Here is a 17,555-nt window from a genome sequence, read left to right on the forward strand (position 1 = left end):
TACACTACCCGCCGGATCGGCAGGTAGTGATCGATTTATTGGGGATCGATTTATCACATCTAGTGTAGACGCGATAAAAATCGATCCCCAATCCCTCTGCCGTTGACTCTGGAACTCCACCGTGGCACAGGAGAGCGGCAGCGGTCGACTCACCGCCATCCTCACGGCCAGATAAATCAACCTAAGATACGCCTAAGATACCTAAATTGCGTATCTCAGGTCAACTCTCTGCTCTAGTGTAGACCTAGCCTTGAAAAGGCCACAAGCAGAAATAAACAAGTTATTTAAATGAGCAAGTTAAACTAGACACAGGTTGGGATAACTCTGACACTCCACTCCCATATGTGCCTGCACTGTAAAAAAGGAGAGGAAATCACAGACATCCACTCAAAAAAACCCTCTTAATAAGTGTGTCTTATTTAACTTGCCATTTCCCACAGTCCTTTTAAACATAAGCTCCCAATGACTTCAATGGGAGATTTATAGGTGAAAGGGCATGGGTAGCCTGTTGCTGGCTGAGTTCTAATTTATACAAATCACATCTTCACTCAGGTAACTGTTTCTTATTGTACCTTTTAGCCAGACTGACCTTACTCAAAATGAAGAGTACCTTACAAAACTAACTGAAACGAATGAGACTTCCTGTGGAGTAAGTTACTAATCAATGAGTCTTTTAGTCACAAGCCAACCTTCAGTTGTGCAGGGTTTTTTTAGATGTTAAATGCAGATGATCACACAAAGTAGACATAGTGTTTTTCTCCGATCTAGCCTGGAATAATTAATAAGAATCTTAATTACATTAAATATGCATGTAGGTTAAGTCACAAAACCCCACAAAACCACCACATGCTGTCCAATAAAACCCCAAAAGGAAGTGAGTTGCTCACGGAGCAATAAGAAGCAGAGTAGAACTGAGATGACAGACAGTATTTGCTCTAGAGAAACAAGAAACATGAAGTCTATGGTGCCTTTAGGCTTGATTGTAGCAACTTTTGCTCTTACTTCTAGCATTTTTGACAGGTAGAGCATTCTTGCTTTAACCTAACCTGGATAGAAACATTTTTGATGCTTAGATCTGTTACTCATTTCTTTCCTTTATGTTTTGAAGTGCAAAGGTATTTCGTGTGAAGCCTCAGAATGAAAAACAAGTGAACTTCTTGAAGTACCTGGCCCGCATTAAACAGGTGAGAAATTTTACAGGGATTTTACAGGGGATTTGGGCTCTGGTTATTCAATACCTGGTATGTTGTAGTGTGGAAATTTTTAAATGACACTACATTTCAAGACAATGTCATATTTTTATTGAGTTCTGACAACGTGCTCGGGACTGTGCAGACATTAAACAAGACACAGCCCTTATTCACAGGGGCTTCCAATCTAGTTTAGAGACAGATAAAGCAGTAACGACATCACAGACAAATTCTGCACTAACGTATATATGCACAGTGCCATTGAACTCAACTGAGGTTGCAGTTAAGTTTCTGAAGACAGAGGACTCTACACACTATCCTCTGCTTTGTGCTACACACCCCAAAAAGCCCCTACTCCCACAAAGGTGGTCAGAACAGCAGCTGTGCTGAATTCTTCCCCACAGTCCTAGATTATTGAAAAGCTCTTTCTCTTTGCAGACTAGACAGATTTCCAGCTGGAAGTTTCTGCTGATTGGACAAAGATACAGAGATCTTGAGGGATCCATGGATTTAATGGGGAAAAAATCCCATGCCAATTCTGAGGAAAACTCATTTCTCTTCCCAGATGGAATGAATTAGAGGAAAATATTTTCTAGCTGCTATGTGGCCTTTATGTTAATATAAGCTTTTCCACATTCAGAGCCTTTCAGAAAGTACTGTACCTGGCATTTCAGTATTATAACAACTCCAGGTTTACTTAGGGGTCTATGAGAAGTTTATAAATCGTCATAAAATGTTTTTCTCATGCGAACCTTAGCATAAAAAGGTTTCTGCTCAGAAAAGAGGGCACTAAAATAGATATATGGCAGATCCAGCGGCTTTCAGCACGCTTATCTTTCCATATCAAGATGTTTATAAAGCAAAAATGTAAAACAGTTTTTGAAAACCATACTGGGGTTCCATTGACATTTTAATGGAACTGTTATGAATTCAGTGGCAGCATGACAAGCTGACTTTTCCACACTGCGTAGCCTAAGGACTTTTCAAAAACTAATAAAGCCAAAAGCCAAATAAATAAAAGCAACAAGAAGCACCAGTTTATAATCAAAATAACATCAAAGTGCTAGGAAATTTTTTCAAATTAAACATATTTTTCCTCCCCACATCAAGAAAACATCTAAAGTCACTTAAAAATACTGATCAAAATTGGACCGTATTTTAAGAGAGTGCAAAAATATATTGTTTGAAAGTTTCCATAATTTTCAGCATGATGCAATGTAAATTGTATGCAATCTACATCTCCAAAAAGAGGTGTTGATCTTGGAATGCCTAACACATTATTAACTACGCAGAAAAAAATGAAATGCTGTGCATTTACTTAATAATCTTTGGTGAGCCTGGTCTTTCTCCCATTGAAGTCAATGTCAACATTCTCTTTTTGGAATGGGAATTTTGCCATTGGCTACAATAACAGAAGGATTGTGACTTCTGCTATAATATTAAAAGAAGTTCTACTAACATCTAAACAGCAGCAGAACTGGAGCATCACCTTTTCATAAAAGCAGGGGATGAATCTTAAATTCAGGCTTGCATGTTTTAAATGAAGGACCCTCCTGATCCAGCTCTAATTGAAACCAATGGGAGTTAGAGCAGACATGTAATGCCTTTTTATTGGGGCCCTAGTTTCACTTTCTTCGGGTTTGTAGGTATCCTGAAACATGTTTTGTGCAACTAGAGCATTGATACAATTGCAGTTCTTTTCTCCTGTTTGCCTTCAAGGAAAAAATATTATTTTTACATCATAATCTAAAATTACGCCAATTCTGATTTAGCACAGTTATTTTTGAATGGTCAATTCCAGAGCAGTTGAAAAATGGTCCTTCATAGCAGACTTGAACTTCTGAGATGATTCCATTCTCATAAATATGTAGCAATAGGGCTTTATTTCAAAGAGAAAACAAAACACTGACCTATAATGGTTCTCCTGAGCATTAAATTACTCGCCATTCACAAGTGCACGCTTGACTTTGACTACATACTAAAATAAGACACTTTGAATTTCTCCCTGTGCAGCTTGACTTCTGGCACCCAGATTCAGCCCCTTATATAGTCACTCAGATGCAGGTGGATTTCCATGTTGGTGCGCATCAGTCTAGATCTGTCCAGACCCTCATGGAGAAGAATGAAATACAATATGAGTAAGTTTTTACTTAATTCTTCTAGCCCAATGGAGAATAAAACGAAGTTGTCTGGAGACCAGTGGGGAGGTTTTCAGAAACACCTAACTGTCTAATGAGCTCATGTCCCTCTGACCTTCAATTAATCCCATATCTGTTGCACTCCACTCAAACAAGAAAACCTTTAGACAGGAATACCATTGTATAGGGTTGCGAAAGGTATAAGGATTTAGATTTTACTTTGGTTACGAGTGCTAAGAATTTTGCATCAACCTGAGTTTACGCAAACCACTTCTCTGATTTGTTTTAATGCTACAGAATCCCAACAACACAACAAAGGCCCTTAATCTTGTAAAGGATGCATGGAGCAGACCCTTACACATACATGGAGTCTCACTGACTTTGACAAGCATTGTGGGTGCACAGTACTGCTGAAAATCAAGCCCAATGTGTCCCCAGATGGATACCTACAAAAAAGGGAAATCTGGATGTTAATCTGCTTGTCACCATCTGTAAGATGAAGATATTAATTACATCACAGTGAGACTTAATTCATAAGTGTGTGCAAGTGCTTTGATGTCCTCAGATAAAAGACTCTAGAGAAATAGCACATGCTATTAATATAGTGGGCTTACCAGAGAGAGAACAATTGAGTACCTAGAGACCTACAACTTCCTTTAGCACTTTAAGCCGTTGTCTGAAGTAAACTCAACTATACTAAAAATAATGTCCTGGAAGAGTATTATCTTTCTGAACCAAGTACAAAGACTTTACTGCAGTTAGTCTGTGCAGCGTTTTTCCTATGGCCTGATAATACTATATTATTAAATATACCTGATGAGAGAGGAAGGATGGTCCAGTAGTTAGAGTGCTAGTCTATGACTCAGAAAATCCACAAGCTCAATTCCTTGCTCTGCCACAGAATTTGTGTGTCAACTTGGGTTCTTAGGGCTTCTCTACACTTAAAATGCTACAGTATGCTCAGTGCCCTTAGATCTAGTATGGGTGCTCCACTGTAGGCGCATCTATGCCCCTGTGCCTCTAATTAGAGAATTTTGGTAGCAGAGTCCATTTGGTCCACATACGCGCCCTCCCTCCCTCAAGCTCTGCCATAAGGCTATCTAGCGCTGTGCAGACCAACCGCCCTTGGTTCCTTCTCAGCCGCCATTGTCCTGAGACGGAATGAGTAGCAGTCCAGTTCACTTACTTATGTTATATTTAATAGTGTTAGTTTATAGTACTTCTTAGAGTTTCCATTCTTTTTTGTAGTACTTTAAAGTTTCCGTTCTTCAATTCTAAAAAATATATAAATTGTTTTGACTGGTTTTCCCACCTTTGTTGTGAGATTGCCCCCACAGGAGCATCCCTGGTTCCCCTGGCTTTAAAAGGTCCCTCTCCTGCAGGGACGCAATTCCCATAACTGACAGACACTCTTGCTGCATACAGTGCCTTGTAGAGGGACAGATGCAGCAGAAGTGCACCTTCTGCCACCAGCTGGAAGCTAGGTCCCAAAAGAATTGGGAGCTAAAGCAGAAATTCCTCCTCATGGAGGGCATTCTAGCATCTGATCCAGTCCTAAGTCCTCTCCAGGATGTAGATGATCCCCAGAGCTATCTGGCACTCTATTGGCAATATATGTAAAACATGCATGCTATAATGTCTAGAATCAGGGCGTAGCCATGTTGGTCTGTATCCACAAAAACAACAAGGAGTCCAGTGGCACCATAAAGACTAACAGATTTATTTGGGAATAAGCTTTCGTGGGTAAAAAACCCACTTCTTCAGATGCATGGAGTAAAAATTGCAGATCAGTCATTATATAATGACACATGAAAAGAAGGAAGTTACCTCACAAGTGGAGAACCAGTGTTGACAGGGCCAATTTGATCAGGGCGGATGTAGTCCACTCCCAATAGTAGATGAGGAGGTCTCATTTCCAGGAGAGGCAAAGCTGCTTTTGTAATGAGCCAGCCACTCCCAGTCCCTATTCAAGCCCAAATAAATGATGTTAAATATGCAAATGAATTTTAGTTCTGCTGTTTCTCTTTGAAACCTGTTTCTGAAGTTTTTTTGTTCAAGTATAGCTACTTTTAAATCTGTTATAGAATGTCCAGGGAGATTGAAGTGTTCTCCTACTGGCTTTTGTATGTTACCATTCCTGATGTCCGATTTGTGTCCATTTATTCTTTTACGTAGGGACAGTCTGGTTTGGCCAATGTACATGGCAGAGGGGCATTGCTGGCACATGATGGTATATACTACATTAGTTCATGTGCAGGTGAATAAGCCCTTGATGGTATGGCTGATGTGGTTGGGTCCTCTAATGGTGTTGCTAGAGTAGATATGGGGACAGTGAACAAAAAAACTTCAGAAACAGATTTCAAAGAGAAACAGCAGAACTAAAATTCATTTGCATATTCAACACCATTTATTTGGGCTTGAATAGGGACTGGGAGCGGCTGGCTCATTACAAAAGCAGCTTTGCCTCTCCTGGAAATGAGACCTCCTCATCAATCATTGGTAGTGGACTACATCCACCCTCGTCAAATTGACCCTGTCAACACTGGTTCTCCAACTGTGAGGTACTCCCTTCTCTTCATGTGTCATTACATAATGCCTGCATCTGTAATTTTCACTTCATGCATCTGAAGAAGTGGGTTTTTTACCCACGAAAGCTTATGCCCAAATAAAACTGTTAGTCTTTAAGGTGCCACTAGACTCCTTGCTATAGTGTCTGTCACAACTTTTGTCTGAGTCTCTCTGATGAGGGAGTAAGTGCGTGCAGGCATTTCTGACAGCTCTTAGTTCCAAAAGATTGTTATGGAGGACCATTTCTATGAGAGACCACTTGCTCTGGATTTTGCGGTAATTTAGGTGGGCTTCCCATCCTATTAGAGAGGCATCTGTTGTTAGAATCAGTGTTGGTGGGGATTGCATGGAAGGGATGACTGCATAGATGTTGGATGGGTTCTTGGATGTTGTTTGGTACAGAGGTGGTAGCTAGGTCGACAGAAGAATTATTCTAATGCTACCTACACAGGGACTTAGGTCAGCTTAGCAACACTGCTTGGAGATGTGGATTTTTCATACTCCTCATCAATGTAGTTAAACTAACCTAATTTTCTAGTGCCTTAGATCCCCATCTGTAAAATAGGGATAGTTCTTCCCTATCTCACAGAGGTGTTGTAAGAATAAACTCATTAAAGTCTGTGAGGTGCTCATAGGCTATGCAAATGGGTTTTATAAGTACCTTAGATCATTGGCTTTCAATCTGTTGTCCTCAGACCCCTAGGGGCCTACAGACTATGTCTAAGATTTCCAATGGGGTCTGCTCCTTCACTTGAAATTTTTTAGGGGTCCGCAAATGAAAAAAGGTTGAAAACCACTCCCTTAGAGAGACTTATTGAATGTGATTAATATTTTCTTTACCAGCCAGCACATATATGTATTATTTTGTATTGTAGAATTTTATTGCATAACCTGCAAGAAGAGATTGAAAAACAATTTGATGGCAAGAGGAATTTTACTGGCAGACACAGTTACACAAAATACAATGACTGGGACAAGGTATGGTACAAAGCTTATGGATTTACGGGCAAATCCTGGCCTCCCCTTCACAGCTGCAGAGGTCCCTTTGGCAAGATTTGTAGAGGCCTCTCCAGCAAGATTTGAAAAGGCCACAGAGAAAGTGTACACCTTTTGCACAGAATGGGGCCCCATCCCTGTGGGTTAGTCATATGCAATGGGGTTTGGGAACGGGACATTGCGGGGGAGAAGTGGGATCAGAGAATCTGCCACCATACAAATCCCTCTGCACAAAGGGAATGGGAGAACAGAGAGAAATTATTGAGAGGCCATTCCTGCTTCCAAGTAGCCACCAAAGAGCATCTTTGCAGCTCCCCTGAAGCCTTGAAGAGGGAAGGGGGAAATGAGATTGCTCCGATTTTCCCCTGTATATAACCCAAGCAGCCAGCCAAATTACTCAGGTTGAGGAAAAGACATTTAACTCTTTGAGACAAATGGAGCCCTGAATCAAGAAAACAAGAAAGCATGTGCTTACTTCCTACTGGCTTAAAGTTAAGCATGTGATTACATGCTGCCCTGAATGAGGATGCTTTCCTGAATCAGTACTGTAATCAGAGACAGTCTCCCTCAGAGACATGCATCTGAGGAAGTGGGTATTCACCCACGAAAGCTCATGCTCCAAAACGTCTGTTAGTCTATAAGGTGCCACAGGATTCTTTGCTGCTTTTACAGATCCAGACTAACACGGCTACCCTCTGATACCAGTCTCCCTTTGATTGTGAATCATATTTAATCCAAAACTTGTTCAGTAACTGCACATTATTTATTAATCTAGATTGCTGCCTGGACTGCTAGAATTGCTAAAATTTATCCAAAACTGGTCTCCCGCATCCAGATTGGAAATACTTTTGAAAAGCAACCTATGTACCTCCTTAAGGTATGCATTTCTTTGCGGTGAAATTACGCACATGAAGAGTGGTTCAGATATTCAAATATCTTACCAATTAATTAAGTAGAGGTGAAAACAGCATCATACATAAATAATACTGCTCCAGTCTATTAAATTTCCAACGCTAATATGCAGAAACACATTTAGATGACGTATTGCCTTAGAAAGTGGCCAGATTTAACACTGACACTGGAGTTGGGAAATAGCAATGGAGATATAGGGTTTGCAGAGGCAGATTGGATACTGCAGTGATGTGTGTGGTAAAAGGACCTGAACAGACAGATATAAGCCAATACTGAGTACCTTAGCTATGGTCCCTTAAATATGGTCTAGATGCTGAATACTTAACAAAAGATCTACAGAAATACACAGATCAGCGGGTCTTCATTTAGAGCCAAATCCTGTAAGCCTTATTTAGGCAAGACTTCTGTGAGAAGGACTCAAATCTCATGGATCGCACCCACGGGGTGAGGATGGAGTGCTGTTCTCATAGCATTTCCCACCACTTTTGGGACCATGGAGAAACTCCTTTCCTGTGCAGGGACTCTGTTGCTGAGAGAAAGAGAAGTGGAAGAGAGGCCCAGCCACTTTCTGTGACACTGTCTCATACTGAGGCCATGGATATCCAATAAGGAGTTAATCCTGCTTGAAATAACATTTTCCATCACGACTTTTCAATTCTGTGTCAGAGGAATTGACATCAGAAAGACATCAAAAAATGCTGCAGCCAGTACAAAAGTGAACTGGGTTCTAGTCATACACAAAATACCCATGGTTTAAAAGCCCAGTAGTCTTGAATCTCAGTTACCCCATTTAGACTAGGGGCAAAATAAATGAGTTTGCTGACTGCACTTTTAACACTCAATAAGTTTTCTGCACACAAAGACTATATACTTTCAATGTGAATGACTTACTGCAGGTTTAGAGAAAACAATCAAAACAAAAAAATAGTAAAGTCCTCATGAAACAGCAGCATGTTTCATGGCTGACGAAATGGCAGTTGCTTCTTCAGACAATAGTCTATGTGATATTTAAAGCAATCATAAAAGAAAACAAGAAAACAAAATTCTGTATAGCTGCAAGCATCATAGTAAGTAACTAAACTAACATTTTCCTTCTACCATACAGAAAAGAGGGGCAGATTTCATGGCATCACTATTCATATCAGATCTGAATGTTCTAAATATAAAATGCAGCATTCACTACTTTGGATACTTTTTTTTTTTTTGTAAAGTTCTGTCAAAGGGCCACAGGCTAAGAGGGGCATGTTTTATCTTGTAGAAGTGTCACTGTGGGCTCTACTGGGCCCAGTTAACAGAGGAATAGCTCCACAACGAAGAAGAGTAACATCTTTGTCTTTGAGCAGGTTGGGAAGGAGAGCGTCAGGAAGAAGGCCATCTTCATGGACTGTGGGATCCATGCACGAGAATGGATCTCACCTGCATTCTGCCAGTGGTTTGTGAAGCAGGTGAGCAAACATGATCTTATTCAGATAGTCCACATCCAGAATTTTGCTAGGGGTTATATCCTGGCCTACTTCCTTTGGTGTATGGAGCTATGTAGTCCAGTCATGCTCAATTATCACAGAGTACTACTCGTATCCTATGGTGGGTGCTCTAACAAGAGCAGACAAATATCCTTTCCCCAGCAATTAAATGGAATGTAAAAGAGACCTCATAGACTGTAATAACTGTTCTGTAGAAGAGAAGAAGAAAGCCAAATTGGAGACTTGCCCCTTTTCTCAGATGTGGCTGTTGTTGGGGTGGAGTAAGAGAAGCTGGATCTGAAAAAGATCCCTCTGGGTGGGGTTTTGGCCTAAATTAAAAGGCAAATTTATAATGAAAAAGATCTTTTTGATCTCTTTGCATATTCTGTGTTAAAGTACTTGTTTGCTGAAGCTCATCTGTATTTTGTGTAGTCATTTTTTATTACATAAGTGGAGTCTTCAGCAATGTAATGCTCGGACAGAGCTGCACTAAACCAATGGTTTTCAAACTTTTTTTCTGGCAACGCAGTTGAAGAAAATTGTTGATGCCCATGGTGAAACAGAGCTGTGGATGAGGAGTTTGGGAGGGGCTCAGGGCTGGGGCAGAGAGTGGGGGTGCAGGGGTGAGGGCTGCATGGTTGGGCCAGGAATGAGGGGTTCAGGGTGTGGGAGGGTGCTCTTGGCCAGGGCAGGGGGTTGGGGTGCAAGGGAGGATCAGGGCTCTGGGCTGGGGGTGCAGGCTCTGGGGTGGGGCTGGGATGAGGAGTTTTGGGGTGCATGAAGAGGCTCTGGTTTTGGGGGGGCTCAGGCCTGGGGCAAGGAGTTGGGATGCGGGCTTACTTCGGGTGGCTCCCAGTCAGAAGTGCAGCAGAGGTGCTATGGCAGGCTTCCTGCCTATCCTGGCACCGCGGATCACACTACACCCCGGAAGTGGCCAGCAGTAGGTCTAGCTCCTAGGCGGAGGCACGCAAGCAGCTCCATGCAGCTCTTGCCCATAGGCACTGCCCTGCCCCCAGCTCTCATTGGCTGGTTCTGGGCCAATGGGAGTGCGGAGCAGTGCTTGAGGAGGGGGCAGCGCGCGGAGTCCAATGGCCCCCCACCTAGGAGGCAGACCTGTTGCTAGCCACTTCCGAGCAGCACTGACTTAGCCGAGCAGCCTTAGCCGAGCAGCACCGCCAACGGGCCTTTTAACGGCCCGGTCAGCGTTGCTGACCAGAGCCGCCATGACCCAGTACCTTACATTCCGCGATCCAATACTGGGTCACGACCTGCAGTTTGAAAACCACTGCACTAACCATACTTCTATGTACGTGTCTCTCTCTTACAGGCAGCCAGCACCTATGGGAAGGACAAGATCATGACACATCTACTGGACAGTCTGAACTTCTATGTTCTTCCGGTGTTCAACATTGATGGCTATGTCTGGAGCTGGACTCAAGTACTACCCACATTTGTTTATTTTCTATCACTAACTATTTTAGTGTCTGAGAGTCATTAAGATTTTACATCCCCACTTAAAATAAAAACATCTCTCTAGGACCTTGAAGTTATTATTCTGCTTGGAAATGGGGACCATAATATAACAACATTTAACATTCCTGTGATGGGAAGAACACCTCACCACCAGTGGGGTCCTGGATGATCAAGATACAAAAGGAGCACTTAAAGGCAATACTGTAAAGCCAATATGGCTTTTTTATGTTCTTGTTCAAGACTGAGATTTATATCATTTTCCATATAGAGGATCATAGGTTTTTTATTTTTAGTTTATGTCACCACCAAAACCTTAGGATAAAATTAACCCAGGTAAAGTAGGAGGTCTTGATCAAAGTCCTCGATGTCATATAAGTCCCTCATTGCCCTTTTGTGGAGATGGGGAAGTGGATGAAGAGGTAACACAGCCAGTCCTTTGCATCTTCTGCTAATCATAGTAGGGCTCTACACTGGCCCTGAATAGGCTGGTGCAGAGAATACTATTTAAGTTGGAATGAGGTGGCGATACTTGATCCACACTTGCACCAATCCAATTGCCCCAACCCCATGCATAGGGGACACCAAAAGCTGTGCCCCTCTTCAGACAACAGTGGGAGTGGGGCTGTATTGCAGTCCATGGACTGGCTGTGAGGGATAGATTCTATCCCCTGCCCCTATACAAAGCTTGATTACATGAGTTATATGGAGCAGGGGGTATATATTAATGTCACCCATTAATAATTACTTCATTGCTTCTCAAATATGACATTTTGTTCTAAGATCAGAATAGGACACTTTCTCTTTGTATTCTCCACAGCTCTCAGTGCTTTATCTGCAGTCACATTAGGCCGTGTTTATAGTTACTTGAAAGCATCATATATAGACAGCTGGGAACTGAAATCCAAGCAAATGGGAAGAAAAATGCCTGTTCTAATTGTTCAGTTCTTTGCTAACACATTGTAGACTCGAGGTACAGTTCATGCTTTGGAGACTCAGACTGACACAGGAAAAGTTCATTAGATGTGCATTCCCAGTGGACTGCTTTTCCTTTGACTGGTATTGTCTTTTATTTTAAAGATGAAAGTCCTCCTGCTAGCCATGTGGATTTTAGATAAGTTCTGAATCAATTTTTACCTTTCACATTGTGCCCAATCTGAGAAAATAAGGAAGATGAGGTTTAAATACTTCAATCATTTTGCCTTGCAGGATCGCATGTGGAGAAAGAACCGTTCCAAAAACTCCACCACCAACTGCATTGGCACTGACCTGAACAGGAACTTTGCTGCTGCGTGGGGCAGTAAGTAATTTAACTAAAATGAAGATATTAAAACTAATCAGCAGGAGTTGGTTGATGATGTGGGTAAATTGGTCAGTCAATGAAAACGAAGAAGTTTAATATTCCAATGAACACTTAACTAAATTTAGGCTGTAATTCAAATAATGATAAACTGAATACAAACCTTATTTGCAGCTACTGGTTTCATCTCAGATGACCCATGTGATGAAACCTACTATGGACCTGCACCAGAGTCAGAGGATGAGACTAAAGCTGTTGCCACCTTCATTCGTAACCACCTATCTTCCATCAAGGCGTACCTGACTTTCCATGCTTATTCGCAGATGCTGTTGTTCCCTTACGGCTATACTTTCCATAAAGCACCTAATCACAATGAACTGGTACATAGAGAAAAATAGACCCATGATGAGTTTGTAAGGGCTGAATTTGAACTCACACATCACTGACTTCAGCAGAGCTACTCATGATTTACATCAGGATAAATTAAATCAGAATCAGGTTGGGTAGCTTACTCATGTAAACTTTTGGAAACTTTTTTGGGGGGAGATTGATCTAAGTTATGCAACTTCAGTTACGTGAACAATGTAGCTGAAGTCGACGCACTTAGGTCTACTTACCGCTATGTCTTCACTGTGGTAAGTTGATGGCTGACACTCCCGTCTACTCTGCCTGCACTTCTCGCTCTGGTGGAGTCCTGGAGTCAACGGGAAAGCACTCAGCAGTCAATTTACTGCATCTAAACTAGAGGTGATGAATCGACCCCCGCTGGATCAATCGCTGCCCATCAATCCAGCACATAACATAGACGTGTCTTAGATACTGAGACCTTCACATGGGTTCTTGTGTGCCTTCAACTCCCATTTAAAGCTGGTGAAAATTTTTCGACTGAAACTTTTTTAAAAAATCAAACAATGCCTTTTATTAAAATGTTAAATTTTCATATCTTTATTTGCTTATATTTTTTATGGAATTGGAAAATGAAACATTTAGTCAGTTTTTCTTTTTCTTGTTTTCTTTTCAATTTAGTTTTTTTTCTTTTTTAGAGGCAAAATAGGAGAAGGAAATAAAAGTTTAAAGAGGAAAGAGGGAGAAATAGGGAAAATAAGATAACTTAGTTTTTTCCATATTCTGTTTTCAACAAATATTGCGAAATATTTCAAATAATCAAAAAATTTCTTTTCAAAACATGTGGAATAAACACAGCTTCAAGTTATTTGTGGTTTTCCTCCTCCCAATTATCCAACCAGCTCTGCCCCTATTATCTACCCAGAAATCCATCAGCACCTTGGAGGAGAAGATCAGATCCCTCTCTATATTTGCAGCCAAATTCAACCTTTTCTTGCCAGATCACTGTCAAATTTAACAAGCTCCAAACTTCACCCTCTCTAAATGCCCACCCAATAAAGAAAAAATATATATATACCAAACCCTCCAATGTAAGTGTCTCCTCCAGCTGCTTGCTTAGCTAGGCAATCCAACAACAAAGTCATGGTTATTAGATTGGCTGGACCTTTTTATTGGCTGCTTTTGCCCCATTTCTCTATTTGCCAGATGCAGGTGATCATCTCCTGTTAATATTAGATTTTATAGTAACTGTTCCTTAAGTGAATTTAGAAAGGTGATTGGCTGATCTAGAGCAAGCTCCTCCATAGGGATAGAGGCCTGCTTTCTGAGTCCTTAGCCTATCAAGTAAGACTGCCGCAATGGCATTTGTGGTTTGGACACGACAGGAAATATCCTGCATCCACCAACTGAAAAATAAAACTGGCCACTAAACAACAAATGTCTAATCATTCACTACTCTACCAATTTGTGCCACATTCAAACCAGTGATTTAGGCCTGAGGTACTACTGCAGTTTTATTTCAAGTTAACTCCAAAGGAGTAACACCAGTGCAGAACTGGAATAATACAATGGTGAACCGGTTCAAAGGGATCCTCATCCAATTATCGAGCCCCTCAGTCTTTGTAATCCTTCTTCCAAAAGCTATTGAATGATGCCACAGAATAAGTGATTCCTTGATGACCATTTCCTTGGCCACTTTTGCTTTGAACTTAATTTGTAATTTAAGAATAATGTAATCTATCCCCTTTCTTACAGTATCACCTGCCAGATGCCCTGTGTGGAGATGAAATTCAATCCCGCTCCATCGAAATCAAAGGCAAAACTCTTGTTGATTTCACTAGGAGCGGGACTGAGCCCCTACTTACCAATAACAACTTTTACACATAAAAGCCAATGTATCTTTCCATAGTTATGATGTAATGTTCTCCGAGAGTACAGGCAGAAAGAGGCAGGCATGTTCTAATTGTTAAGACAGACTTTGTTCACCAAACAAATATGCTTTCATGGCATTTGCTCAAAGGATTTAAATCTCCAAACAACTAGCTCTCCTTTTCACCCTCTCTCATTCTTCCTTTTGAAAGCCAGACTGAAGTTGCAAAGGCAGCCGTGGAAGCTTTATCCAGCCTGTATGGTACAAAATACGAATATGGTCCATCGGCCACTCTAATCTGTAGGTATCTGAATCCATTTTCTTTCAGATATATTCATTCAGTTGCATCTCGTTATAAACACAAACCACTCATACCAAAGTTGTTTAGTAATATAAGGACTCACTGCCCTTTCCACCTCCAAAGAGAGAGGAAATAAAACCTGGTAGACCCCCAACTGGGGGCTGGCAAGGTCAATTCAGTAAGGAGTGTTGCCTTACTCCCTTCCCTGACCCCAGGGAAGATGCTAAATCTGTAGCTGGGGAGGGGATGGTCAGGAAGTGTGGGGTGGCTACTCTCTGTCCAATCAAACCCACAGGACTTTAGTATTAACTCCATCAGCTTTAACTTTAATTAAATGAACTTTCCTGCTTTCATAGTAATCCCTCCAGAGGAAAATTTTCTGGAGCAAGGTAAATTCTCTGATAGCCAAGAAGGTGAAGGGATCAAAGGGAACCAATACACGCGCGCACACACCCACATACTTAATGTGCCTTATCTTGCTGCCCCATCTAACACACACCCACACACACACACCACTTAATGTGCCTTACCCTGCTGCACCACCCACTGGAAGATAAGGATTTTCTTCTCTCCTACATGGGAGAGACCCATGTAAAGGACAGTATGTTCCTCTGGTCCAGCTCTCTCAGACACAATTGTGCATAGTGTTTGTGAGGTCTATAGTTGGATCTGATGGAAGAAATACAGCATGAAGGCTATGTTTGTCTTTACTTGAGAAGAAGAGTGGAAAATTACATCAAATATTATAATAAAGAATGCAAACACCAATAATTTGATCACCCAAAAAGGAGCAGGTTTAGTGCACAAATGTCATGCAAAGATGTAGGTAGCCAAATATAATTTTACAGCAAGACCCAAGATCCAAAATGTATTTTGGCCAGGAAAGACATTTCACTACATGCTGCAAGCATTTAAGTTTGCAAATTAAAGCACAGTAAATGAGAGAACCCAAACACCCTTGGCAAATATATTCACTGAGCAAAAGCTTTTTTAAAAAAAATACAAAAGACTTCTAGGCTGTAACAGCAGAGGCCAACAGTTCAAGTGAGCTGTTTACTTGTTTTATTATTTACATTTACTATGGTAATGATTGGAATTAAAATGTCCATTTTGCAAGCCTCTCCACCATAAGGAACATGGATCATGTTAGAGGGACACTGTCAAGTATCCAAATAGGTTTTCTTTTTAATGTAACTTTCCACTGTTTGTAAAATAGTTTAGAAGCTTGAAATCAACATTAGTTTTATCCTTTTTATTTGGCAAATGCTGATTTTGTTTTCTTACAGAGTGAAAACCAACCTCCATAGTCTGCTAAGTATTTATTCTTCTCATCAGCATTAGCAAACTTATTATGAAAAGTGTCAGCGTGGTTTTAAGAATAGGGCCCTAATTAATAGGCTCCTCATTCTGTCTGGTGAATCAAAACATTACATGGTCTTGCATGAAAACAGAGGGGGTGGTACATTGAACTATGTGACTTATGATTTTGCTCTGGAGATTATATCTTTCAAATAGAAAGCTTGTTTTGGCACATGATGCTTTTTAAGCATCTATCTGTTAAGTCCTTGTACTTCTTTTTGCCCAGTTCCCCTGCAAAAACATAACTGTCACTATTTCCACCAGTGTTAGAAAAATAAGACCTTTTCCTGCCACTATCTTCAATAGTATTTCCATAAAAATACTACAGTATTTGCATAAAAACTGTGACCCAAATTCTTCCTCTTGTCATTATTGGAAGAGTAGCCTCCCACTTTTCCATCAGTAGCCACTATACCTTTTCATTTGGTTTTGTTTTAAATTCTTTTTCGACAAAAGGACTTCTTCACTATCTCTGAATGGATTTGTCTTTGTTTAGATATCACCCTATTGTTACACTTCCCGTATTCAATGAATGGCTATATGCTTTTGGTCAAAAGTACCGTTATTTTAGATTAAAAGAACAACACAGGAAATGAAGCAAAATCTCTGAGCCAGATCCTGCCCTAGTATAGTTCAGTCCTTTTACATACTAGTCGAATACATACTCCTGCAAGACCTTCTGGGCAGGGATCAGTCCTCATGCTTGACTACTAAGCGCCTAGCACATTATTGTGCTATATACACAATAATAATAATCTCAATGACCTCTCCATCCCTCTGACACACATACCCTCCTATTTAAAATGGTTTTTTGCCCCTTTTCTCCTGTCACTATGTTTCTGTAATACCAACTAATTAAGCCAATGTTGTATGTTTTACAGACCCTACTTCTGGTAGCTCTGTGGACTGGGCTTATGATCAGGGTATCAAATACTCCTTCGTCTTTGAGCTCCGTGACAAGGGCAGATACGGTTTTCTCCTCCCTGAATCTAAGATAAAGTCAACTTGTAAGGAGACTATGCTGGCAGTCAAGTCTATTGCCAATTATATCCTCAGCTATGCTTCATGACTCTTGCCATATGTACAGAGCATATTTTGCTTTCAAATAGTTAGAAATGTATTCCCTCCAGAGCCACTATGAATCCACAGAAGAAAAAACAGTACCTATTAGTAGCATTTGCTGACCGACCACTGATATTTACAAACTAATAAACAATTTTTTAAATTAAACCAACAGAAATTGAGTTAAAAAATAACACTAATATTGAGCATAAGAGCACTTCTCATGCTTAAGCCAGATTCAATAAGGTTCTTAAGCATGTGTCTAAATTTAAGCACATGAATAGTTCCACTGAAATCCATTAATTAGTAGAACTGGTTGAAAAGACAAAACATTTTTTAAAAGACATTTCCCCCCATTTTTCCTGGAAATTTAAAAATGTCCAACTCCCCTTTACAGGCGAGGAAATTGGGATACAGAGCATTTGGGGCACCTGTTTTACATTAATTTACAAAAAAAGTCAACTAATCTTTCACTTCCAATTCCAGATTTCCTGTATTTTATTTTGCACCTTGGGCTATAGGAACCCACCCCTCATGGATTAGATTTTTAATCTACTATGAACATAAAACAGTTGGATTAA

The 17,555-nt window shown here is 40.7% G+C and overlaps 1 protein-coding gene across 2 annotated transcripts; it reads left to right on the plus strand.

Annotated features, from left to right (window-relative positions):
* Window positions 1-890: 890 nt before the first annotated feature.
* LOC127057206 (mast cell carboxypeptidase A-like) lies at window positions 891-17,142 on the plus strand. 2 transcript variants are annotated; one of them, XM_050966034.1, is made up of 11 exons: window positions 891-1,020; window positions 1,109-1,184; window positions 3,204-3,328; window positions 6,772-6,874; window positions 7,668-7,769; window positions 9,148-9,249; window positions 10,595-10,705; window positions 11,947-12,037; window positions 12,212-12,417; window positions 14,468-14,552; window positions 16,794-17,142. In XM_050966034.1, the coding sequence occupies exons 1-11, from the start codon at window positions 917-919 to the stop codon at window positions 16,979-16,981; spliced, it is 1,293 nt and encodes a 430-aa protein (XP_050821991.1). In that variant the 5' UTR covers window positions 891-916; the 3' UTR covers window positions 16,982-17,142. The 2 variants fall into 2 exon arrangements, with proteins under 2 accessions (XP_050821991.1, XP_050821992.1); XM_050966035.1 differs by lacking the exon at window positions 14,468-14,552 and having other exon boundaries at window positions 897-1,020.
* Window positions 17,143-17,555: the final 413 nt, after the last annotated feature.

Source organism: Gopherus flavomarginatus, chromosome 8 (genome assembly GCF_025201925.1).
Source record: "Gopherus flavomarginatus isolate rGopFla2 chromosome 8, rGopFla2.mat.asm, whole genome shotgun sequence".
Taxonomy (NCBI): domain Eukaryota; kingdom Metazoa; phylum Chordata; order Testudines; family Testudinidae; genus Gopherus; species Gopherus flavomarginatus.